Source organism: Bufo bufo, chromosome 1 (genome assembly GCF_905171765.1).
Source record: "Bufo bufo chromosome 1, aBufBuf1.1, whole genome shotgun sequence".
NCBI classification, from domain to species: domain Eukaryota; kingdom Metazoa; phylum Chordata; class Amphibia; order Anura; family Bufonidae; genus Bufo; species Bufo bufo.
In genome coordinates, this window is record NC_053389.1 from 472,608,027 (window position 1) to 472,633,355 (window position 25,329).

At 44.2% G+C, this 25,329-nt stretch overlaps 1 protein-coding gene across 5 annotated transcripts in view; it reads left to right on the plus strand.

The window, feature by feature from the left end:
• SRGAP1 (SLIT-ROBO Rho GTPase activating protein 1) overlaps nucleotides 1-25,329 on the plus strand; it is a 195,477-nt gene that overhangs the window by 66,560 nt on the left and 103,588 nt on the right. For all 5 annotated transcript variants that reach the window (XR_005774486.1, XM_040409092.1, XM_040409098.1 and 2 more), the window contains exon 2: nucleotides 17,234-17,429. Coding sequence is in view for 4 of the 5 variants with exons in the window: in XM_040409092.1 (XP_040265026.1) it covers nucleotides 17,234-17,429 (196 nt within the window). In the remaining variant the exon portion in view is untranslated. The remainder of the gene's footprint in view (nucleotides 1-17,233; nucleotides 17,430-25,329) is intronic.

Genomic DNA, 25,329 nt, shown 5'->3' on the forward strand with positions numbered 1-25,329 from the left:
GTGCGAGGCGACAGCAGAATTCAGACACCTGGCATTGTCAGTCACTAATAGTAGAGGCTTCAACAGTACAGCGGCAGAGCCCATGGGCATCAAGCTCATCTGTATATTTAATTAAATGCAGTTTTTGGGCCTATCCAGCCATTTTTAATATTCTTGTCAAGCCCCACCAGGCATCATGCTGGGTTACATATGCAACATGTTGCTCACAGACTCCATTTGGAAGGCATATGGACAGGGCTTGTCATTGTGAGACAATCCCTTTTTTTTTTTCTTTTTTTTTAAATTAGTTTTAAGAGAAATATTAGAAAGGAGTATGCCGCTAAATAGACGTAATGGACTTTGAAAGGACTAGTATGCACGTTTTTACCTATGGGTACTAGCATTTACTTTTTGAGTCTAGTTTCTCCATTATCTGCATTAGTGTAAGTGGATTTTGGATAAAGTTGTTTCAGCTGCTTTATGTGCTTATTTGGCACAAGGTATTTTTATCTTTATCTGGTAATGTGAAGCTGTTCTCGTAAGTTGAGGAGGAATCGTGACATACAGTTGTTTTTTGCCTCTTTATTTGACCATAGGGATTTATAGTTTTACAGCTCATACCACGAGCCTGTCCAGCTGTACAACTACCAGACGTAGATAAAACTGACTGAAAACACCTCGTCTATATGATTCATCTGTTCTTCTTCTTTTTTCTTTCCGTTTTTCCCTGTTATGAGCAGCATTATGAATCTGTTCAACTTAAGTTACTTATCCATACCGTACACGTAATTTACCAGATTTTGTAGTGTTTAGATATCTTTACAGTGGTTTTCCAGCTTGTCCATTTACTTGAATGGGAGCTGACTTAAACCTGTATTCAGTGGCGGACTGGAAACTTAAAGTGGCCCTGGAAAAAAAATTCTAAAAGTAGACCCATGTTGTAGGGGAGCAACACAAGTCGGCGGGTCGGCAATATCATAGCACAAAATACCGTCCCATCAGAACCATATGCCACAGTGTAGCACAATATACTGTCCCAAAAGCTGTCCCTCTGTGGTGGCCATCAATAGTTGCATTTATTGTCCTCCTCCTCCAGTTGTCTCTGATTAAGAAATAGGGCAGGGGGCTTAACAGGTGAGGTTTGACCCACAGCAGTTGAATTCACGGCAAGTGCGGTTGCTAGCTGGGTATATGAGTACCTGATTCTCACAGCGTTAATTATTGCTGAGAGCTCATTATGTACCTGGTCAGTGGCAGAGAGGAGGACTCGGCCCACTGGAAAATTTCCCTGTAAGGTCTAGGGCCAATCCGCCCCTGCATGTATTACACAGGCCGATTGAGCAAGCAATTGTTGGGAGGAAAGAGCTTCCTACTGGCAATCGCCTGCTCGCTAGTGGAGGAGATCGCTGCTATTACCGTACATGCAGCGATCTCCTCCCCAGCAAGGGGAGGAGCGATCACTATGCCATCATTCGTTCCCATGCTGTATAGTGGTTTGCCAGCGGCAGATCGTAATTAAACATCATGATCTGCCACTGCCAAACAATGATTTTTAAGCGTGCTTAAAAATCACAATTGCCCGATGAATGAGCGACCACTTGTTGATCATCTGCCGAAAAATCGTCAGATGTAATACAGCCTTTACAGTACACTGGCAGTCACTACACAATGAATGGAGCCTAAAGCTTCCACCTCCATCTGCTCTTATGTTTCTGGCATTGGTGGCGGCTGAGCACAACTGATTGGTGGATCTGCCAGGTGTCTGATCCCCACTGATCTATTATCGATAACCTACTGTATCCTACACTGCCTTCTTCATTTGGAAGATAATTCTTCCAGTTAATTCTTCCAGATAATTCTTCCAGTTAATTGTCCAGACGAGGGATGAGCGAATCGACTTCGGATGAAACATCCGAAGTCAATTCGCATAATACTTCATTCGAATGCTGTATGGAGCGAGCCCTCCGTGCAGTATTAGAATGTATTGGCTCCTATAAGCCGAAGTTATTACTTCGCGAAGTCTCGTGAGACTTCGCATAATAACTTTATAAATGAATTTCTACTGTGAAAAAACATTTCTGAGTTTGGGAAATGGTTTTCTACAGTACAAATTAATTTATGAAGTTGTTATGCGAAGTCTAGCGAGACTTTGCGAAGCAATAACTTCGGCTCAATGGAGCCAATACATTCTGAAACTGGGTACGGAGAAAAGAGACGGCACTCACCATAAAAAGTCCAAGTGTTACTTCATTCATCCACGTAGGTATGGACACACAGGCAGGTAATAAGGGTGCAGGACGCCACACAGGCACCATGAGGCGACGGCCGTTTCGCGTGAGATCACGCTTCCTCAGGCCTCCTAGTGTAGTGACGTCAATATGTCACATTTATGCATTAGCCCTGCCAAACACAGACATGCACACAAGTTGCGCTGACAGTAATATATAAAATACATAAAATAGAATACAAAAGAGTACAAACACCTAACTAGAAAAGTGCTGCAATACAACTAAGCCTATAAGAAAACACTTAAGTCATTACGGTCATTAAGACCCAATGGACCCATAGCATTGGCTCTGATAATCCAACTAGCTTCTTTACGTAATAATTGAGTGTGTCTATGACCCCCTGTTGGTCAAAAGGGTACCATTGCCAACCGTGAGAATGTTAAGACCCTGGGGTCGCCTCCATGCATCTCTGACATGTTTGATTAACCGTGGACATCCTTTACCAGATGTCACGGAATTAAAGTGCTCCCTTATTCTTTCGAATAATGGTCTAATAGTTTTGCCAACGTAGAAGCGGCCACAGGGGCACATTATCAGGTACACCAAGAACCTACTCCGACAAGTAATAAGTTGATTAACCCTATGCTGTAAACTACCGAAACATACTACCCCATGCTGAGGATTACGCTTTCAAAATGAACAATTTCCACATTTGCGATTGCCTCTGAGTACATATTCTTTTCTCCGTACCCAATGTTCATTTGATTCTATTGAGACTGAGCACCACGGAAGTCTGCTGTGAGTACAGGTGTCACCGCTGCGGAGTGTGCTTTTCCGGAATCCGTGGAGGATAGTGGAAGCACTGCCGTCCTATCTGTTTATCTCTCTGTGCACATTCTAATACTGTACGGAGCTCCTGCTCCGTACAGTATTAGAACGAAGTTTTATGCGAATCCGAAGTCGATTCGCTCATCCCTAGTCCAGACGTATGAACGTACACTCGTGATAAATAGATGACCTCAACTTACAGGGGCATTCCCATCTCAGCCAGGATGCCATGAGTTACAGAAACAACCAGGGGCTGTGTTACGCTGTTTCCATAGCTCTGGCTCCCCCGTGAATGGCTGGGATGGGAATGCCCCTTTAATCATGATTGTTTTCTTGCTCTCTGTGTTTATATTTGAACATTACTGGTACTAATATTTACTCGTTAGTCATCTCGACTTAGTGCTTTTGTAAAGTCTTCAGACCCTTTCACTTTTTTCACATTTTATGTTGCAGCCTTGTGCTAAAATAAAATTTTAAAAAATAAAGTCCCCCCCCCCCCCCCCCATTCATTCTGCACTCAATACCCCATAATGAGAAAGTGAAAAGAGAATTTTAGAAATGTTTGAAAGTGTATTAAAAAGGAAAAACTAAATTTTTGCATGGATCCCTTGCTATGACACTTGAGATTTAGCTCTGGAGGCTCTCCCATTTCTCTTGATCATCTTTGGGATGTTTCTACACCATGATTGGGGACCACCTGTGGTAAATTCAGGTGATTAGACATGATTTGGAAAGACACACCCCTGTCTTTATGTCTCACAGCTGACAATGCATATCAGAGCAAAAACCAAGCCATGAGGAGGAAGGAACTGCTGGTAGAGACCAGGATTGTGTGGGGGCACAGATCTGCAGAAGGGTGCCCAATACCATCCCTTTAATAAAGCATGGTGGTGGCAGCAGGGGGTAGTTGTCAGTGGCTGGAACAGGGAGACTGGGCAGAGTTGAGGGAAAGCTGAATGGAGCAAAGTACAGAAATATTCTTAAAGGGGTTGACTGCTTTTGTAATATTGCTAACATATCTTCAGTGAATAGGAAGGAGCCGTCCCATTGAAGTGAATGGGGACAGTGGAGTTGTTTGCCACTGCAGTGTCAACAGCGAGCAGGTAAAAAGTGAGAACACATCACTCACATGAGCAATGCGGTCTCTTCAAACAGCTGATCAGTGGGGATGTGATCTGATATTGGTTACCTATCCTGAGGATAGGTCATTAATATTACGGAAGTGAAAACCTGATCCAGTGTTATCTGGACCTCATACTGAGCCGAAGGTTTACCTTTTAAAAAGACAATGACCCTAAGCACAAAGACAACACCGCACTGGAATGGCTTAGGCTACTTTCACACCTGCGTTCGGGTGTCCGCTCGTGAGCTCCGTTTGAAGGGGCTCACAAGCGGCCCCGAACGCAACCGTCCAGCCCTAATGCATTCTGAGTGGACGCGGATCCGCTGAGAATGCATCAGTCTGCCAGCGTTCAGCGTCCGCTCCGCTCTGTGAGCGGACACCTGAACGCTGCTTGCAGCGTTCGGGTGTCCGCCTGGCCGTGCGGAGGCAAGCGGATCCGTCCAGACTTACAATGGAAGTCAATGGGGACGGATCCGCTTGAAGATGACACCATATGGCTCAATCTTCAAACGGATCCGTCCCCCATTGACTTTCAATGTAAAGTCTGGACGGATCCGTTCAGGCTACTTTCAGACTTTTTTTTTCAAACTATAATGCAGACGGATCCGTTCTGAACGGATACAAACGTCTGCATTATAGGAGCAGATCCATCTGAGCAGACATCAGACGGACCCGCTCTGAACGCTAGTGTGAAAGTAGCCTTAGAGACAACTCTGAGAATGTCCTTGAGTGGCGCAGCCAGAGCCCTCACTTGAACCCAATCGAACATCTCTAGAGATACCTGAAAATGGGTGTCCACTGACGGTCCCCATCCAACCTGACAGCTTGAGAGGATCTGCAGAGAAGAATTACAGAAAATCATCAAATCCAGGTGTGCAAACCTTGTGGCATCATACCCAAGAAGACCGGAGACTGTAATCGCTGCCCAGGTTGTTTTAACTGAAGGGTTTTTTAATACGTATAGCAATGCAATATTTTGTTTCCGCTACTGTAGCAGCAACTGTTCATGCACTGTTACACTTCTGGGTAGCAACACATGAACAGTCGCGTCTCTGGAAGACCCCAGTGCTCTTTTGGCCTAAAAAACGATTTTTATAAAAAAAAATATTTATTTTTTTACCTTTTTGGAGCATAAAAAGAAAACAAATTGAGGGATTGGTCCTGCCACATTTACCAAGACAACTTAGCAGTTTGCATAGCCATTCACTTATTTCTTGGCCTGACTTTTCATTGCTTTTCGTCATTGTTAGAAAAGACCTTTGGCTGAAAGTCATTAGTGCACGTATTGTAAACTTGGCCGTTTTTTGCTGATCGCTTTGTGTTTGTTTGAATTTCTCTCTGCTTCTTGTGTTCCAGCAGCTGTAGTATTCCCAGAAGCCCCAGTCATAACATCGCTCTTGGAAATATCAACACACAGAGTATTATCTGTAGACTCTCAGAACTTTTTTGAATTGTCTTTTGGTATTTCACAGTAATGCTGGTATTGTTTGTATATTTTTAGCTTTAAACTTTTATGTTTAAACTATTATATAGAGGTCAGATAAGGACACAGAGGTTGAGATGGCATTTTACATAATTTTTTTCTAGACTGAAAATAAAATAAACATTTTTTGGGACTTATTGTATAAGAGCTTAAAGGTGTTGTCTGCGTGTTTTAATGGGCTACTTTCACACTCTCGTTTTGGCTTTCCGTCTGTGAGATCCGTTCAGGGCTCTCACAAGCGGTCCAAAAACTGATCAGTTTTGCCCTAATGCATTCTGAATGGAAAAGGATCCGCTCAGAATGCATCAGTTTGCCTCTGTTCCGTCTCCATTCCGTTTTGGTGTCCATCTGACGAAACTAAGCCGAATGGATCCGTCCTGGCACACAATGTAAGTCAATGGGGACGGATCCGTTTTCTATTACGCAATCTGGCACAATAGAAAACTGATCCGTCCTCCATGGACTTTCAGTGGTGTTCAAGACAGATCCATCTTGGTTATGTTAAAGATAATACAAACGGATCCGTTCTGAACGGATGCAGACGGTTGTATTATCTGAACGGATCAGTCTGTGCAGATCCATAACGGATCCACACCAAACGCGAGTGTGAAAGTAGTCCTACGGATGACCTATCCTTAGTATCTAATCGTGGGGGTCCGATGCCCAAAGCCCCCGCCATTCAGCTGTTTAAAGAGACTATAGTGCTACATGAGCTGCAGCCTCTTCCCAGACCAGTGACCTAATGTTCATCGGTCATATGACCTAGGCGCAGCTCAGTCCCATTTAAGTGAATGGGGCTAAGCTGCAATATCAAACACAGCTGATATCCAATGGACAGCACTATGCTTTTTAAGCTGCGAAGAGGCCGTAACATTCGCGGGACACAACAGCCTCTTTAAACAGCTGATTGGCAGGGGTGTCCGGTGTGGGATCCCCACCGATCACATACTGATGACCTATCCTGAGCATGTCTTCAGTATTAAACACTGACAACCCCTTTGAGTGGAAAATCATGTCGCTTACTACTTTTCTTCATTTGCTATTTTACCCCTATCTTTCTACTGAAGGGGTGCTATTTATGATGTAAACTAATAGACCTTGGGTCTCCCCACTGTATCTCTGGAAGTCCCATAGAGAGTGGAGCAGCATCTTGGTTACTCAACCTCCCACTCCATTCATTTGGGGGAACAAGACCCATGTTATCTTGATTGGTGGTTTTTCCAGCAGTAGGACTCCCACCAGTCAGATGCTTATCCCTGTCCTGTGGATAGGGGATGAGTTAAAGGGGTTATCCAAGACTATAAAAATGTCCCACATACGCCTGGGTGCCTCACAATGAATATACAGTGCTGCCCATAATTATTCATACCCCTGGCAAATTTTGACTTAGTTACTTTTATTCAACCAGCAAGTAATTTTTTGACTGGAAATGACATAGGTGTCTCTCAAAAGATAATAAGACGATGTACAAGAGGCATTATTGTGGTGGAAAAACACATTTCTCAGCTTTTATTTACATTTGAGCAAAAAGTGTCCAGTCCAAAATTATTTATACCCTTCTCAATAATCAATAGAAAAGCCTTTATTGGCTAATCAAACGCTTCCTATAATTGCAGACCAGCTTTTTGCATGTCTACACAGGTATTTTTGTCCACTCATCTTTAGCAATGAGCTCCAAATCTTTCAGGTTGGAGGGTCTTCTTGCCATCACCCTGATCTTTAGCTCCCTCCACAGATTCTCAGTTGGATTCAAGTCTGGACTCTGGCTGGGCCACTTCAAAACGTTAATGTTGTTGTCTGCTAACCATTTCTTCACCACTTTTGCTGTGTGTTTTGGGTCATTGTCATGCTGAAATGTCCACTGGTGCCCAAGGCCAAGTTTCTCTGCAGACTGCCTGATGTTGTCGTTGAGAAGCCTCATGTATTGCTCTTTTTTCATGGTTCCGTTTACTGTGATTAGGTTCCTGGGTCCATTGGCTGAAAAACACCCCCAAAGCATTAGGTTCCCACCACCATGTTTGACAGTGGGGATTTTGTTCTTTGGGTTGAAGGCTTCTCCTTTTTTACGCCAAATGAAGGAAACATCATTGTGACCAAACAGTTACATTTTTGTTTCATCTGACCATAACACAGAAGACCAGAAGTCTTCTTCTTTGTCCTTTGTCCTCCTTGGTCTGCATTGTGCAGTGTCTGTTCGATTGTCTGCCTTGAGACATTGCCACCAGCAGAGCTCAGATTCACCAGGATGGCCTTGGTGGTGATCCTTGGATTCTTTTTCACCTCTCTAAGGCCTCTTTCACACTTGCGTTGTCCGGATCCGGCATGTACTCCACTTGCCGGAATTACACTCCGGATCCGGAAAAACGCAAGTGTACTGAAAGCATTTGAAGACGGAACCGTCTTCCAAATGCGTTCAGTGTTACTATGGCACCCAGGACGCTATTAAAGTCCTGGTTGCCATAGTAGTAGTGGGGAGCGGGGGAGCGGTATACTTACAGTCCGTGCGGCTCCCGGGGCGCTCCAGAATGACGTCAGAGCGCCCCATGCGCATGGATGACGTGATCCATGTGATCACGTGATCCATGCGCTTGGGGCGCCCTGACGTCACTCTGGAGCGCCCGGGGAGCCGCACGGACGGTAAGTACACTGCTCCCCGCTCCCCACTACACTTTACCATGGCTGCCAGGACTTTAGCGTCCCGGCAGCCATGGTAACCACTCTGAAAAAGCTAAATGTCGGATGCGGCAATGCGCCGAAACGACGTTTAGCTTAAGGCCGGATCCGGATTGATGCCTTTCAATGGGCATTAATTCCGGATCCGGCCTTGCGGCAAGTGTTCCGGATTTTTGGCCGGAGCAAAAAGCGCAGCATGCTGCGGTATTTTCTCCGGCCAAAAAACGTTCCGTTCCGGAACTGAAGACATCCTGATGCATCCTGAACGGATTTCTCTCCATTCAGAATGCATTAGGATAATCCTGATCAGGATTCTTCCGGCATAGAGCCCCAACGACGGAACTCTATGCCGGAAGACAACAACGCAGGTGTGAAAGAGCCCTAATAGGGCTGCACGATATATCGCTAAAATAACCGAATCGCGATAATCGGCAAATGCGGTTTGGCGATTCGGCCGAGCCGAAAATGCCGCGATTATATATGTAGGGGCCCCTATTGATAAAAAAAGTCCTCTGTCCTATTGATAACAGGTCCAGCCTCTGTACTTACTTTCACAATGAATGAACTGCAGCGACGAGCGGGAGCGAGCGAGGCAGCCGGCCGGCGCGTGACTGACGTCACTTAGTCACGCTCCTGCTTCCTGAATTAAGTGGGAGGAGCGTGACAGTGACGTCAGTCACGCGCCGGCCGGCTCGCTCTCTGCCGCTCTCTGCACTGCAGTGCATTCATAGTGAAAGTACAGAGGCTGGCCATTTTATGAATAATAGAGTTATGTGCGCAGTTTAGGACACATTAAGGGACACATAAAGCCATGAGGGGGACCAGCATAAGATGCTATATGTGTGTCTTATGCTGGCCCCCCTCGTGGCCCCATGTGTCATAGCACACATCCCCCCATGTGTCATAGCACACATGTCATAGCACAGGTCCCCCATAACAGTGCCCTCCGCAGGTCCCCCATAACAGTGCCCTCCGCAGGTCCCCCATAACAGTGCCCTCCGCAGGTCCCCCATAACAGGGCCCTCCGCAGGTCCCCCATAACAGGGCCCTCCGCAGGTCCCCCATAACAGGGCCCTCTGCAGATCTACACCTCCACAGATCTCCCACATAACAGCGCCATCCACAGATCCCCCACATAACAGCGCCATCCACAGATCCCCCACATAACAGCGCCATCCACAGATCCCCCACATAACAGCGCCATCCACAGATCCCCCACATAACAGCGCCATCCACAGATCCCCCACATAACAGCGCCATCCACAGATCCCCCACATAACAGCGCCATCCACAGATCCCCCACATAACAGCGCCATCCACAGATCCCCCACATAACAGCGCCATCCACAGATCCCCCACATAACAGCGCCCATCCACAGATCCCCCACATAACAGCGCCATCCACAGATCCCCCACATAACAGCGCCATCCACAGATCCCCCACATAACAGCGCCATCCACAGATCCCCCACATAACAGCGCCATCCACAGATCCCCCATAACTATGTCATACCCAGCCGCGTCAGCGGCTCATATGAAAAAATCCAAGTAAATAGACCTCTAGCACAATTCCCTTAAAATATTGCATCGCACATCGTTATCGCAATTTTTAGGGCCCTAATCGCAATCGCACAAAATTCCCATATCGTGCAGCCCTACTCTCTAACTACCCTCCTGGCCAGCACAGGTGTTCCTTTAGGCTTCCGACCACGTCCTCTGTGATTTTCGACAGTGCGGAACATCTTGTATTTTTTGCTCAAATGTAAATAAAAGCTGAGAAATTAGTTTTTTTTCCCCCACAATAATGCCTCTTGTACATCGTCTTATTATCTTTTGGGAGACACCTGTGTCATTTCCCGTAAAAAAAAATTACTTGCTGGTTGAATAAAAGTAACTTTAAGTCAAAATTTGCCAGGGGTATGAATAATTATGGGCAGCACTGTACTTACTTTGCTCCCTGCTCCACTCCTGGTCCCTGCACCGCCACTGCAGCTTCTCCCCGTAGTCGGTTGAAAACATCCAGTGTATGGAGACTCCCCCCTTACCCTCCAGCCCCCCCCCCCCTCCCCCCGACACCTGATGTTCTTATCCGTGCACGGGCAGAACCTGCAGCGGCGGTATAGGGACCAGGAGCAGCGCAGGGAGCAAGTAAGTATATTCATTGTGAGGGGCCCGACATATAGGCAGCCATTTTATAGTCTTGGATAACCCCTTTAGCATAGTGATACAAGCCCTTTAGGAGATTTTATCTTAGAACATCTCTTGTATAGTCTCTTTTATTTAGTGTCTCATTTTTGGCACGAGGCATGTTTATCTATATACTATCTATGTGTTGGAGCCTGTAGACTTTAGAAAGGGCTTGACCAATCGAATTCATGGTTGGTTTTCACTGAATGTAAACTCATGTGACAGGCCAATCACACCTGATGGCATGTAGCGCAAACTCTAAGGCTCAGTTCACACCTGAGCGTTTTACAGCGCGTTCCTACGCGCTGTAAAACTCTCAACAAGGAGAAACCAATGCTTCCCTATGGGAATGGTTCTCACCTGGGCGTTTTACAGCGCGTACGATCGCGCTGTAAAACGCCCGACGCTCACACAAGTACAGGAGCGTTTTTTTGGGCGCTTGTCGCGCGTTCCCGTACATAGACTTTCGGGAACGCGCGACACTGTGTGTACACTTGTCTCTGTATGCGCGCTTGTAAACGCCCGTACAATCGCGCATACAGAGCGCTCCTTTCAGAACGCTCAGGTGTGAACTGAGCCTAAAAGCTGAGTAATTTTTAAAACCCTTACGACTCTTTCACTCAAATGAGTTTTCCATCCCGATGTGTGTAGTGAGCGCATAGCATCCGGACTGAATCCTGGCCCATTCATTTCACCGGGTCTGTGCACATGTGCATTGTTTTTCATACATCATCTCTGTGTTCAGCATGTTGATATTGTGCGTTTTTCACGCAGCCCTGGCCCCATAGAAGTGAAAGGGGCTTGCCTTAAGGGTCCATTCACACGTCCGTAATTTGGGTCCGCATTCGTTCCGCAATTTGCGGACCCATTCATTTTCAATGGGGCTGGAACGGATGCGAATCTGCATTTTTGGGATCCGCATCTGTTTTTTTCGGGATCCGCAATTCCGTTACTGAAAAAAATAAAACATGTCCTATTCTTTTCCGAAATTGCGGACTAGAAAAGGCATTTTCTATTATAGTGTCTGTAATGTGCGGTCCGCAAATTGCGGATCACACATTGCAGGTGTCCGTGTTTTGCGGATCCGAAAAACACTTACGGACGTGTAAATGGACCCTAAAAGTGGAACATCCGGATGCAATGTGTTTTTCACTGCTAGTTTCTAGGAGATGTAGATTGTTATTCTTCATGCACGTGAAAAATGCATGCTTTACAGACGGGGAAAAGCGCACACACTGAATGCAATCGCAGAAAAATTTTACTTTTGTGCACCATCAGTTTTTCCCTGAACAGATCCTTACATAATCAATATTACTCGTGTGAAAGAGGCCTTAGCGGTTTATTCCCAAATTGTATGTGCTCATGTTCTTTAGGCATTGTCAAAGTTTGTCCGAATTTTAAAATCAACCAAATTTTTATACTGCCGCTGCATTAAAACAGAGAAATGGAAGCATGACAGTGTTATGTAGAAGATTTTACTCAGGGAAAGCTGCCAAGGCTTGAGACACTTCGAAATGAATTAACATATGCGGACAATGAGGAGAGAGTCGCAGAAGAGAATCTTGGGTCTTTCAACTCTCTAGACAAAATCTCCAAAATTATAGAGACCAAAACTGTGGGCAATTTAGGAAGTCAGCTCAATTAAAGTCCTTCTAATCAGGTATGTCTTAAAGGTCCCTTTGCATGTTACTACAGAGCAGCAGATTATCGGGAAGGAAGAGTGCTCCTTCCCCTCAATCTACTGATCGCTGGTGGAGGAGACTGGTGCATTTACATGCAGCGATCTATGTCACAGCATGGGGAGGAGCGATCGCTAATCACATTGCTCTTCCCCACAGTGACTAGTTGTTTGCTGGCGTGTTTACACAGCACAATCTGCTGCAAGCAAATGACAATTTTTGTGTCCACACAAATGATTGGGTTACCCGATGAATGAGCGTTTTGCTCATTCATCGGGTAATCGGCGGTACATTTACACCGTTAGATAATCGATGACGCATGTTCATAGGATTATCTTTAAGAGCCTCGGCTTGTGTAAAGGGTCCTTTAATTCGATCATGTTGGCATGCGTCAGTAGTTGTTTCACATTTGGGGGATAAAAGGTACACAAAGAAGGGAGTGGTAGAATGGACTTCTATTAGAAATTAAATAGTAAAAAGAAAAAGTGAGGGGAACCAATCGTGGATTACAACTGTTTGGAAGGAAAGTCAATGGGAAGGACAAATGTGGGTGCTCATAATTATTATTATTATTAATTTTAAAGCGCCATTAATTCATTGGCACTGTACATCCAGCCGGGGTTACACAAATATAAAAATACAATGAACTATTAACAGACTGTTACAGAGGGGTAGAGGACCCTACCCACAAGAGCTTACAATCTATAAAATCTCATATACATTAGTCAGTGATACCTTTGAACCATTGATGGTGGCTCGTTCGTTGACTTCTGGTAGGCTACAAGGCTTTCTTTGTCCCATTCAACATGTAGTGAAATGTAACTGTACTTCCAGATGAGTATGTGGTTTCTAGGGTGTATTTACATGCTGCAGATCTGTTGCAGAGATTTCGGTGACTTAAAATCTGTTCCTTTTGGATGGTTATGTTGCTGACAGCTACATGGATTTTTGCTGCCTGTAAACTTACTTTTCGGAAGGAAGATGGAGGTAGAGCAGTGGGTCTTGGCTTACAGGCCAGGTTGTAATACAAATAAAGACTCTAATTTCCTGTATCTTTTTCATATATTGAACAAAAGAAAACTGTGAAAGCCATTGAGGCAATGTGATTTAGAGGTTGGCATCTTTTAGTACATTGAATAGCATGGTAGAAAATATTACAATGAGAGAACATCAGCATCCCGCCGAGCTGTTCATTAACTGCACAGTGTGCATCCCTTTGTGTGTTATAAGACAAACAGTAATTTTCTGATCTGTGTGCGGGGAAACATGGAGACCTTGACTACTTTCCGCTGGGCATTTCAAATATCATGGTAGTACTTTAAATTATCTGTTTGAAATATTACAGGCTTCTTGCATTTCCTCAGCTCTCTCTTCTATATGCTTGGGGAAAGCTTCTTTGACTTTAATAAACCTTTCTGGCGTACAATCTCACGATTATAATCTTGAGATAAGTTTGAAAATTCCCATACCAGTTTATTTTCTGTAGGCTAAAGTATTTGTATGGTGTCACTTATAGCTTTTTGTGGTACTTTTTGCTGCAGTTTTTTGAGCCTAAGCCAGGAACAGATAACGCAAGAATGAGAAGAATAAGTCCTTCCTTTATATTTCTCATTCCCTTCCAACCCACTTCTAGCTTTAGCTTAAAAAACTGCATTAACAACTGCCTAAAAAAGATGTTAATACTGATGACATCTCCTCAGAAACATTCATAAATGTTTCATCTAATAAAATGTCATCTTACTTATCCTGCATGGATTTTTAAATAATCAGGGGGAAACGTGAGGTAAGGACGAGATTAACGGCTCATACACACACTGTGCTCGGTCGGGGAAGCATGACCTGTGCATCATGTGAGTCCAGTGCAATAGACCTGTGGATAGATAGTACTGCATCTTAAATCACCATGATACCGTAAGTTCTGGTCAGAGGAGCCATCTTAAATACGGGAGATGTGGCCGATAAATGGGTTGTGTTTCCCGGACTGAGCATCTTCATTTGCATGAGCCCTAAGGCTGGGTTCAGACCTGAGCGTTTTACAGCGCGTTCCTATGCGCTGTAAAACGCTCAACAGTCAAAAAACAATGTTTCCGTATGGGCATGGTTCTCACCTGAGCATTTTACAGCGCGTACGAACGCGCTGAAAAAAACGCCCTACGCCTCAAAAAGTACAGGAGCTTCTTTGGGGCGTATTGTCGCGCGTTCCCGCCCATAAACTTCAGCGGGAATGCGCCTAAATGGGCGTTTGCTTGTTTCCGCCCATTAAAAACGCCCGATACAAACGCCCGATAAAAAGCGCATATCGAATATGCTCAGGTCTGAACCCAGCCTAAAAGTACTCTCTACCTTGTCTTTCCTTTTCCACAATGTGTCAGAAAAGAAAACGCATAGGGGGGCTGTAAGTTTTGGGGTCCAGAGAGGGTCATATCTGCTGGGCAGCACATATTATACATACGATGATCTATTGAGGCAAGCATTTCTGAAGGTTTAGCACTAGGAGATTTAGGCTCATACAGTTCTACTTACAAATATTTATACTTCGCTTCCATCATTAGCAATCAGATGTTTCTTCCATTCTTATCAGTTTCTTAGCATGTCTTCTATCGGGAGTGTAGCAATAGGGGAAGTGGCCCACCCAGGAGGAGGACTTTAAGATTTTGTCAGGGCTCCCTCAACAGTATTATACAATGACATTTTATACAGAGACACTATAGCAGGCATGTCCAAACTGTGGTCCTCCAGCTGTTGCAAAACTACAACTCCCAGCATGCCCCAATAGCTGTAAGCTTGAAAAATTTGCTGTGGGGCCCAGTCAGTTCTGTTTACCCCACTGTCTTCTATGATACATCGCTTACTTACTGATACTAATAAAGACTACTTCTCATAGAGTAAAACACCTTTTCAATGGTTGCTCTTTAAACGCAGGGAGAAAAATAAAACTTAAAGCAAAAAATAAAATAAAAAAATACCTGCAGCGCCAAGGGGTTAACTTTGCATGGTTGTAGTGGTGGTATCTGCCAGAAGCGCAGACTAGACTGTGACTAGTGTTGGGCTTTGTTTTTATTGATGAGCCTGTGATCTTTCCATCCTCAAATTGCCTTCCCCATGTTTTATTTTGTGTGTAGGCTTCTAGAGCTGGTCCGTGTGCTTCCAGGTATGGTCTGTCAGCCGCCAAGATACTGTAGCACTTGGTAGTGAGACATGTATTTTCTGCTCTTGGAGGGTTTGTAGAATTCGTTTGTTTTTGGAAAGTAGACTGGCCTTCCATATTGCCGGTGAACTGCTTATTTTAGAAGTACACGCACTACATGTAAATTAAGACATGCCACATTGTCTGTGCCAGTTGGCTTATTAAGAAGGGGAAATCTGAATATGTAAGGGGTTTTTCTAAATACTAAGGTCCATTGCCGTGAACAGCTGTGATCCTGACAAGACAGTCAAGACTTGCTTCTTCTTGTCCGGGGGTAGAAATGCGTTTGCTATATTTTAGTGTATTATTAGGTGTTTGTGTGCAGATGATTTCTGTTTGTTTAAGATGTAATGTAAAACATTCAAGGTCAAATGGTTTGTGTAGCTGGCATTGCTTTGTACCAGGGCCACCCACTTCGGATGTCATTTTCTATGCTACAGCTAATCTTGTGTACCTTGCACTGTTAATACTTGGAATGCTCATTTACTCACCCTTGGTGGTTTCTGAGCTTATGATGCAATGGTCTTAGGCTACACTTGGTCCATTTTTTTCAACGGGTGTTTTTTTCACTGATATCTTTCTGAGAATCAGACGTTTAGGGCTCTTTCACACCTGCGTTGTTGTCTTCCGGCATAGAGTTCCGTCGTCGGGGCTCTATGCCGGAAGAATCCTGATCAGGATTATCCTAATGCATTCTGAATGGAGAGAAATCCGTTCAGGATGCATCAGGATGTCTTCAGTTCCGGAACGGAACGTTTTTTGGCCGGAGAAAATACCGCAGCATGCGGTCACGTCATCCATGCGCATGGGGCGCTCTGACGTCACTCTGGAGCGCCCCGGGAGCCGCACGGACTGTAAGTATACCGCTCTCCCGCTCCCCACTACTACTATGGCAACCAGGACTTTAATAGTGTCCTGGGTGCCATAGTAACACTGAACGCATTTGGAAGACGGTTCCGTCTTCAAATGCTTTCAGTACACTTGCGTTTTTCCGGATCCGGAGTGTAATTCCGGCAAGTGGAGTACATGCCGGATCCGGACAACGCAAGTGTGAAAGAGGCCTAAGGCTAGCGCAAAAATGATCCAGCAGGCTGTTCCAGTTGCTGGAGCAAAACGTAGATCCTCCAAAAATTCTGATGATGTCTGTGTTGCATCCGTTTTTTTTTTTGTTTGTTTTTTAGCAAATCCATTGTAACAATGCCTATTCTTGTCCGCAAAACAGACAAGAATAGGACACGTTCTATCTTTCTTGCAGGACTGCGGAACAGACATGTCTACATTTATTGCAACACCATTAAAATGAATCAGCCCACATCCAATCCACAAAAATGCAGATCGGATGGATACAAAAAAACGGTCGTGTGAATAGGGCATTGACGGGTCTTTCAAGGTTTAAATGTTAATAACCTATAGACATAGTAGATTATCAGTCAATGATCAGAGAAGGTCCAGCTCCTGGACGAGTGCTGTAGCCTGTTCAAAGTATACTGCAGCTTACATGGTATAATGCAGGGGTCAGCAACCGTTGTGAAACTACAACTCCCAACATGCATACTTTCTCTGCTCTTCTCAGAACTCCCATAAGAATGAATGGAGAATGCTGGGAATTGTAGTTTCACAACAGCTGGAATGCCAAAGGTTGCTGACCCCTGGTATAGTGACTGTGCTTGGTATTACAATTCAGTCCCATTTACTTCAATAGGACAGAGCGGCACAAAGGCCATGTGACCAAGGAAGAGTATACATTGGGATCGGATGACCCAGCCACCTGTGTTGGTGCATGCTTTCTGACCCAAGTTTATTGTCCACATGGTGGTGAACTTGGCGTTTGATGCGAGGATTCATATACATGTCTTTCTTTTGCAGAGATAAGAGCTCAGCTGGTTGAACAACAAAAATGCTTGGAGCAACAAACCGAGATGAGGGTTCAGCTCCTTCAGGACCTCCAGGACTTCTTCCGCAAGAAATCAGAAATTGAAATGGAGTATTCCCGGAATCTGGAAAAACTTGCAGAGAGATTCATGGCTAAGACAAGAAGTACAAAAGATCACCAACAATACAAGTAAGGGCTGTACCTATTAGTTCTTTACAAGGGATGTCACTTGTTTTATTGATGATATAAAAATGTAATGCAGATTAAATGGACTATAACTCACCAATTCACAGGATAGATACCAAATATGTGGGGCCACCACTGATCACTAGAATGGGGGTTCCTGAGCACGCTGTACTTTTGCCAATTCTCTTCAGTCCTATAGACTTTGAGTGGCACATCAGTGTGCATGCCCAGTAACTCTGCTATAGTGATAAGGAATGGGGGATTTGAGACCCCTACTCTGTGATCAGTGTGAATCCCAGCAGTGGGGTCCCCAGTGCTCATATATGTCTCGCCTATCCTGTGGATTGGTCATAAATGTGAATTTTATAGAAAATGTGCGTTTCTGATCAATAGAAGTTTCGCTATAGAGTATGGAATACTTGTAAATAGAAGTGGTCTTCTGTCAAATTGTAAAAGCTTCACCTCTGAGATTTTTAGTTTTATCTGTTTCTGTAAAAGCTAGATAATAACGAGTATAATTGTCACTATGCCTCAAAACAGCCTCCCATTTATTTCAGTGGGAAGTAGCACTTGCTTCTTTTTTTACACATGTAAAAAAGAATCAGCACGTCTTATCTTGGCAGAATTGGTGCTGATTTTTCCCATTCAAAGTAATAGAAAGCATTAAAAAAAAACTTGATTATGGTTGATTAATGGTACGCTTGTTTTTTGTTTTTTTTCTGGTGCATAAAAATCAGCTTGGATTCAGTGCTGTTTTTTTACACGTGTATTTTGAAAATCAGCCATGTGAAATGACCCTGGGGGCAGTTACAGCGCCCGTTACCCAGAGTTTCAGAATCAGATTTAGATGAGAGTGTCAGAATTTTGAGTAACTGGACAGGAGAGGACTAGTGTTGAGCGAACAAGGTGTACAAGGTTCGGGTTATCTTAGAATTCCGTTACGTTCCACTACCACGGACCATAAGTTATGGTAGCGGAATCCATAACGGAATTTTTAGGTAACCCGAACCTTGTATGCCGAACTTGAAAACAGAAGTTCGCTCACCCCTAGAGAGGACAATTCAAGGACTGACTGACCCGATAACTGAGATTTCAGATAAAGTCTAATATGGAATATAGTTGTCCATCAGGACAAAGGCAGGCCATACACTGGAGATTCTGAATGGTCAAAAAAGACATATGCTGACTAATGGCAGATAATATGACGAAAGGTTCATCTGGCGTGTTGAATTTTTTTGGGTCATTGTTGGAAAGTCAGCCATACTAAACAAGAGCCTTGCTTCCCGTCGCTAGAATCCCAGACCAGTCACAGAAATGAAATGACGATATGACATTGTCAGACCCACCGTCAATGCCAAGCCATTCAGAAAACGGTTGTCTATAGTCTCTAAGCCATGTTGTGAGCCTTTCAGTGCCTGTCTTTGGAGATAAGTGAAGCACTTGGGACCACAGATATTCAGTAAAATGCTTTTCTATTGTAGCCTCGGTTCTAATTGTTACATAGGGCCTGGTGGATGTCCATGTTTCTAGAGATGGAGCAGCATGTTGTGTTCCAGGCCAGGGTGCACAGATAATGAGATCTGCGCTGAAGTTATTTGAAGCGCTGAGGGCTTTGCACTTGTCATCAGGTTGTCAGCGGCCAGCTGTTGACCAGACTATGACTTGCATTAGTACATACTACACATCCTTGAAGAAACAGCTGAATTAAAAGTCCTGTGCGTGAATTGCTTTAATTCTTACCTAATACCTGGCTGAAGATCTGGCTCCGCGCCGCCTTTACCATGGTTTTACTGCATTCCTCCGATCCTTACAAAGCTCTGTGGAAGACTTAGAGGGGCCGGTAAAAGTTTATTTTGTTATCACGTAGCTTCACACTGAGGGCACCCTTGTATTATGCTGGTGACAAGGGGGTTGAGTAGAAATACATGAATGCCTGCTTTGTATAGTTTCTGCTAGTGTGTATGATGTAGAAGTTCCAGACCTTAAGTTTCGATCGTGTTTACCACCATGGGCAGAGCTGTGCTGAAGCTTAAAGGGGTTGTCTGATGTAGGCATCCCCTGGGCATATAGCCTAGTAGGAAATGAGCGGCTAGCCGCAGATTCCCCTTGTAAAATCAGGTGTTTTACTGTTAGTGCCACGAGTGGAACCCTGAACGATCAGCAGACTGCCTCGGTGGCCACCTTCTGAAAGGGGTTGGCAACACCTTTAAAGCAGACTTGTCACCACTTCTGACATGTCTGTTTTATTAAAAACTGTCTTCACTATGAAATGACATTATTGTTATATTAATATACTATGTTATATTAATATTAGGCAAGTTTCACATCTGCGACAGAGCCTCTGGCAGGCTGTTCCGGTAGAGAACAGCCTGCCAATGTTCTCCGGATCCAGCATTGCCAGATACTGCCACCTTCCTGCCAAACCCCATTAACTATAATGGCTTCGACAGAGATCCGCAACAGTTTTTGTCTGGCCGATTCCTCTCATTATCTGCCGGAACTGCTGGGCAGAACACCCGGCCGCAGATGTGAAAGTAATAAAAAAAAATCTAATTGGTTGCTATGGGCAACTATGTCAGTGTTCCTTCACATGAGGATAAATCTCCCCCTTTGGGTCTTGTGCAGGTAGATTTTAGGTGGAGTTGTGCGTTAAATGATCAGTAATGTGTCTGGAGCTGTGGGGCTGGATTAAAAGGATCTAACTAGATGTTAGCTGTTTTAATCTTTGGTTACCTGGGGCAGCTATCATATAGCTCATCTGTGAGAACATGCCTTTGAGAACAAGGCTCCTTCCAAATTACAAAGACATCGAGAAGGATCCCATGATTATTTAATGCCATCTACTTACTCATGACGACCACGTTTGCCGCCTGTTTCTGACTGTCCATTGATCGGGCTGCTACTTCTAGGAGTGTGTCGGGAGTGGAACAAACTAGAATAATTTTTTTCGTTGTAGATTTCACTTCTGATCGCCTGCACGTCTATTATTTGTTTAATACTTTATTTATTCCACAAGTGGCATTGAGTGATGGTGCTTCTATGCAAGTGAGTAGTGTAAGCAAGTGTGACAAGTCAGCAGTAGGATAGTGTCATGGTTGGTGTGACTTCTTTCATCATTTCTGCCATCTAAAAGTCTTTTTATAATCAGAAAAAGCACAAATTTCTGTAGCGGAATTATTTACTAAAAGCCTATTTTTCTTTTTATATTGCAAATACAGTAGAAAAAGTATAACAACAATCTAACACTTTCTCCTCCAGGATCCTGCAGTACAACATATAATTGTCATTAGTCATCGTATTCCTTATAATAATGACAGAACACTGTTCTTACAAGAAAGAACAAACAGATGTTATAGACCAGGGATCAGCAACCTCTGGCACTCCAGCTGTGGTGACACTACAACTCCCAGGATGCTCCTTTCACTTCTATGGGAGATCTGAGAACAGACAAGCAATTGTGCATGCTGGGAGTCGTAGTTTCACCACAGCTGTAGTGCCGGAGATTGCTGAACTCTCGTATAGACAAAACATAGTTTATTAGACACATTTTCTGTGTGGTGACCTATGTGCTAAATGTCATGTCTGGTTCTTTGTCAAAAATCCTTATAAAAACAATACTAATAGGGCTTGTTCACATCTGCATCCAGCTTTCTGTTCTTCTGAGCCCTCAGAAAAATACGGCCATGTTCACATCTCCAGTGATTGTTTCTGGCAGGCATTGCTGGATTTAACTGAGCACCGCCGGACCCTGTTGACTACAATGGGATCTGGCTGCTTTCCGACATAAATGCCGGGTTTCACCCGGACAAAAATTTTACACGCAGCCGGATCCTCTTGCCACAGATGCGAATGAAGAATTACTGATCAGTTGTAACCGCCTGTTTGATTGTGCTCAATTTGCATCCATAAAGAACAGAAAACAAAAAAAAAAGCTGTTCCATTTTATTTTGAGCACCAGTTGTGATCAGTTTGCACCAGTTCCGGTAGACATCAGTTATTTCTGATGGGGGAAAAATCCTGCCTGCTGTAGTTTTTTTCCTGTCAAAAATAACTGATGTCTGACAAAACTGATCACAGCTGGATGCTCAAAATAAATCCAATCCGTTTTTATTCTCCTCCTTTTCCTGCTCTTCTGAAAGATCAGAGGAACGGAAATGTCAACGCAGTTGTGCCATAGAAAGCCAGGCAGCTGTGTTTCGACTTGCCCTCGATGGTGAAATAATGACTAATGCCCACCCAGAAAACCTTCTCACCTATGTTACACTACTAACATTAAATTTTCCACCATATCCTCAATAACTATTTGTTGGAAGCCATTTTACATTATTAAGACGAAGCTAAGCAGCTGTCCAAACACTGGATCAAGAACATGACCTAAGCTCCTGCTGCTTTGTTCTGCAGACCACGAGGAATCAAGTCAAGGGGGGGGAAGTCATTATTGTGGCGTCTTGTCTGACCATGGCTGTCCACTTGATAGTACAGACAAGGGCAGCAGGGTCAGAACCAGTTTCCTGTAGTGTTTTTTTGAAGAGTCTTCTTGAGTATTCCAAAAGAGATGTATCTGGGAGCGCTTGGCTCTACGAGCGCTCACTTGTAATAATGCTCAACACGAATCTCAAGTGTACGGCCGTTTATGAAACGGGTATCTGCCCTTTTTTGCCCTGTATATCGGTGTATATTGCTGTTTTTTGACTGTTGATGTTTCTCTGGCACAAAGCCTGGCAGAAGGCTTTTCATTTCCGCTCCATGTTGTGCCTGTAATAATGTTTTAGGACATATGGCACATTCTCAGACTTTCTTCTCACTTACTACGGTGACATAACTGTCTGGAAACAAAATCTGTTTCATTTTCTCTCTCTAGGAAGTAATATTTTTCAAAAGTACTTGCAGTGTGTGAATAATACACACAATACTGTGAAACCTCTTTGAGACAACCACCCAGAAGTGGTCTTCTGAAAGAATAAAGCTGGTGTGCATAATCTATGATGGAACGTGAAATCTGTCACAGGAAATCTGGTCTGGCTAAGGGGATGGTTATCTCAAGGTGGTGCACTGTAGGTCCACTTTCACACAGAACCCATGTGTGAACAAACACATTAAAGGTGTTATCCGGTAATTATTATTGATGACCTATCCTCTAGATACAATGTACAGCGCTGTGCTTGGAGAGCTGCTTAGTGCAAGCTGTGCTCACCAGAGCTCCCGTGAGCGTGGCAGCTCCCTGAAACAGCTGATCGGTGGAGATGATGGAACTCGGACACCAACTGATGTTATAATGATGACCTATCCTGGGGATAGGTCATCATTATCCATTTCTGTATAACCCCTTTAAGATCAATAGGTATGTGTGCTGTCCATGGAGGATACGGACATCAGATGTGTATAATTCACTGAAGTGTGAACGAAGCCTGACAGGTGTGAAGGCGGTCTAAGTAAAACTAAGAGCAATGTGACTACTTCCTTATTTATTTATTTTTTTTAAATACCGGGCAAGCTTATTTTTTTTGATGGGAGGTTGAATTGAAAATAACAAGATTTTGTTTTCACAGTGTTCCCTATTCAGTATGCATGACATGTTAATTTTATTCTGCACAATTCTGTCAGTTTTTATTATTTTATTATTATTTTGTTTCCTATGGTGGTGTAAGGGGAAATCAAGGAGTTTTTTTTTCTCCCATTAAACATTTAATTTTTAGTCTGACCTGGAAACTTGAACATGTGGTCATTTGATCTCTGATATAATGTATTCTTGTAATATATATAGACTTTGTATTGCAGAAGGAGAACCCCTTCCCACTCTAACCTTGAGTCGCTGCTGACCTTGGCCGCTGAGAGGTTAAAAATTGGGGACTGAAGTTATTGCCGTCAGCTGGGATATACAGCGGACATCTTTTGCAGATGATATAGGCCAGGGCTGGCCAATCTGCGGATCTCCAGCTGTTGTAAAACTACAATTCCCATCATGCCCTGCTGTAAGCTGATAGATATAGGCTGTCTGGGCATGCTGTGAGTTGTAGTTTTGCAACAGCTGGAGAGCCACAGGTTGGCCATCCCTGATATAGGCACTGTTCGGAACTACATATTGCCAGAGCCCCAAATGTATGGCGTTTGGCGCCTAGGGGTTGAGCAGGGATTGAGTTCTACTACTGCAGCATGATGATATTCAATTATTTGAATCATGATATTACTTAAAGGGGTTGTCTCATCTCAGACAATGGGGGCATATCGCTAGTGCTTACAGCTGCGGGCGGTCTGCTACCTCTTGTAAATATTAGCTATGTTTGAGATGCGCATGTGATCCGTTTGCATGACATTCACACCACATGGTAAAAAGTGAACATTGATATTTGTGTGTTTAATATTTCATTTCAAAGCCATGGGGTAATGGTGCATTCTTATGAAAACCTCCATCTTCTGGGAAGGTTTCCTGATCTTGTAACAGATTTAGGCTACATGCGCACGACCGTATGTGTTTTGCGGTCCGCAAATTGCTGATCCGCAAAATAAACGAAAACGGATGACATCCGTATGCCATCCATTTTTTTTCCTGATCCATTGTAACAATGCCTAAAACGGTTAAAGGGCTTCTGTCACCACGCAAAAGTCATATTTTTTTTTGGGGATACTTACATTCCTTATAGCGCGATATAGGAGAATATAATGGTATTACTTACTTTCATGCGGCCGTTTCTTTAGAAAACGAAGTTTTATAATATGTAAATGCGGTCTCTACCAGCAAGTAGGGCGTCTACTTGCTGGTAGCCGCAGCAGAAAACCGCCCCCTCGCCGTGTTGATTGACAGGGCCAGCCGTGATCTCCTCCTCCGGCCGGCCCTGTCAGTAGTTCAAAAATCGCGCGCCTCTGTTCAATCGGCGCAGGCGCTCTGAGATGAGGAGGCTCGTCTCCTCAGAACTCCCTCAGTGCGCCTGCGCCAATGACATCACCGAAAGAGAAGACGTCATCGGCGCAGGCGCACTGAGGGAGTTCTGAGGAGACGAGCCTCCTCATCTCAGAGCGCCTGCGCCGATTGAACAGAGGCGCGCGATTTTTGAACTACTGACAGGGCCGGCCGGAGGAGGAGATCCCGGCTGGCCCTGTCAATCAACACGGCGAGGGGGTGGTTTTCTGCTGCGGCTACCAGCAAGTAGACGCCCTACTTGCTGGTAGAGACCGCATTTACATATTATAAAACTTCGTTTTCTAAAGAAACGGCCGCATGAAAGTAAGTAATACCATTATATTCTCCTATATCGCGCTATAAGGAATGTAACTATCCAAAAAAAAAAAAAATGACTTTTGCGGGGTGACAGAAGCCCTTTAAGAGTAGGACATGTTCTATTTTTTTTGCAGGGCTACGGAACGGACATACGGATGCGGACAGCACATTGTGCTGTCTGCATTTTTTGCGGACCCATTGAAATGAATGGGTCCGCATCCTATCCACAAAAAAAAAAAACGGAACGGACACGGAACCAAACCACGTTCGTGTGCATGTAGCCTTACTGGGAGTTAGTTCCATTGAGCCATAGGTGTACTGGTTCAGCCAGGCATTACTGTTTGGCAACAGGTTTATGGATTGTTTTCTTATTCATCCCAAAGGTGTTCAGAGAAGATGAGATCAGGACTATCTGCAGCCTAGTCTTCTACATGGAACTCTGGAAAGCATCTTTTTTTGGATGTTGCTGAAATATTGCCATCATTTTCTTAAGTAGATATTCCTATCTTGGACTTCTGGGGCATAATGTTTAATAGGTGCATGTCCCACCTCTGGAACTCCCATCTTGTGGCCGCTGTGAATCGAGTGGTGGCAGAGCATGCTTGCTCTAGTCACAGTAGTGGTGAGACACGTGAGGGCCCCGGTGGTGGGACCTGCACCTATTGGACATGTATGACTTATCATAGG